Source organism: Apium graveolens, chromosome 4 (genome assembly GCF_009905375.1).
Source record: "Apium graveolens cultivar Ventura chromosome 4, ASM990537v1, whole genome shotgun sequence".
NCBI classification, from domain to species: domain Eukaryota; kingdom Viridiplantae; phylum Streptophyta; class Magnoliopsida; order Apiales; family Apiaceae; genus Apium; species Apium graveolens.
Window position 1 is genome coordinate 308,633,040 of NC_133650.1, and position 1,462 is coordinate 308,634,501.

Here is a 1,462-nt window from a genome sequence, read left to right on the forward strand (position 1 = left end):
AGATCTTAACATATAAATGTGTGTTCATGTTATGCATCAAGAAATTTAATTATATTGATTTGCCTCATTGGCAAAGAAATGTCAGATGCGTTTACAAAAATGCACACATTTCTTATTTAGTAGTGAAAGAGCAAAAAAGAGTTATATATAAACACATAGCTTCCATATACTTTGATCTTGCCCTGTTTGGTGTTTTCTACAAAAATCATACAAGGCATCATGACAAGAAAGAAGGTGAAGTTAGCATTCATCAGTAATGATGCTTCTCGAAAAGCGACATTCAAGAAAAGGAAGAAGGGGCTGATGAAGAAGGTTGGAGAGTTGAGTACCTTATGTGGTATTGATGCTTGTGCTATCATTTATAGTCAGTATGAGCCCCGACCTGAAGTGTGGCCTAATACAGAAGGTGTTCAGCGTGTGTTGGCTCAGTTTAAGCGAATGCCGGAGATGGAGCAGAGCAAGAAGATGGTTAATCAGGAGAGTTTTATGCGACAGAGGATTGCGAAAGCTAATGAGCAGTTGAAGAAACAGTGTAAGGATAATAGGGAGAAGGAAATGATTGAGGTTATGTATCAGTGTTTGACGGGGAAAATTGGTTTACAAAATTTGATGATCCCGGATTTGAATGATCTTGGTTGGCTTATTGATCACAAGTTGAAGGAGATTTATAAAAGAATTGATCAGATATCGGCTACTAAGAAAAAGAATACTACTACTGGGAAAGTTGGCAGTGGCTCTGGATCTGGCAGTGGCTCGGGATCAGCTGCTGCAATGTTGAAAGGTAAAGGAGTGGCTAATTGTGTTGATGGAACGGAAGAAAAGGCTTTAGAGGGCGAGATGGAAGCAATGCAGCAGCAGCAGCAGAGACCGCCTTGGTTTAGCGACTGGATCAACAGCAATAGTGGGAACAGCAGTACTGATCAGATGCTGAACCAGCAGCAACACTGCCAGAATTTGGGATTTAGTCGCGGTGAGGAGATGATGATGCCCTGTGGAGATGCGCAGAATGGTGGCATGTGGTCAAGTGCATTCTTTCCATATTTTCCAATCAAGGAGAAGCAGATGAAAGGATTTGTGTGACAGTGCTGGTTACTTGTGTTTTTGTTGTTTTTTGGATCAACCTTGAGGATAATGGTTAAAAATACCCATTTTTGGGTTGAATTTGCTCAAAATATCCATTTTCAAAAAATATGCTCAAATGCTAATTACACGCATTTGAGAATACTAAAGATACGCATTTCGTATTATCATTGGTATACGCATAAAAAATATGCTCAAATGCGTATTACACGCATTTGAGAATACTAAAGATACGCATTTCGTATTATCATTGGGATACGCATTTGCCAAATGCGTATCACAAAAATATAAAAAAAATAAAAACTGGATACTCATTTGACAAATGAGTATTTAGTACAAAACATGATAATCATATGGCAAATGCGTATCCAAACGAATATTT

At 38.4% G+C, this 1,462-nt stretch overlaps 1 protein-coding gene across 1 annotated transcript; it reads left to right on the forward strand.

Moving 5' to 3' along the window:
* The first annotated feature begins 219 nt into the window (after positions 1-219).
* Positions 220-1,080, forward strand: LOC141720083 (agamous-like MADS-box protein AGL80). The gene has a single exon (XM_074522440.1). The coding sequence runs from the start codon at positions 220-222 to the stop codon at positions 1,078-1,080; it is 861 nt and encodes a 286-aa protein (XP_074378541.1).
* The last annotated feature ends 382 nt before the right edge of the window (positions 1,081-1,462 follow it).

Excerpts from the sequence above, each read along its gene's own strand:
- LOC141720083 (XM_074522440.1), top strand. The coding sequence starts at position 220 with ATGACAAGAAAGAAGGTGAAGTTAGCATTCATCAGTAATGATGCTTCT.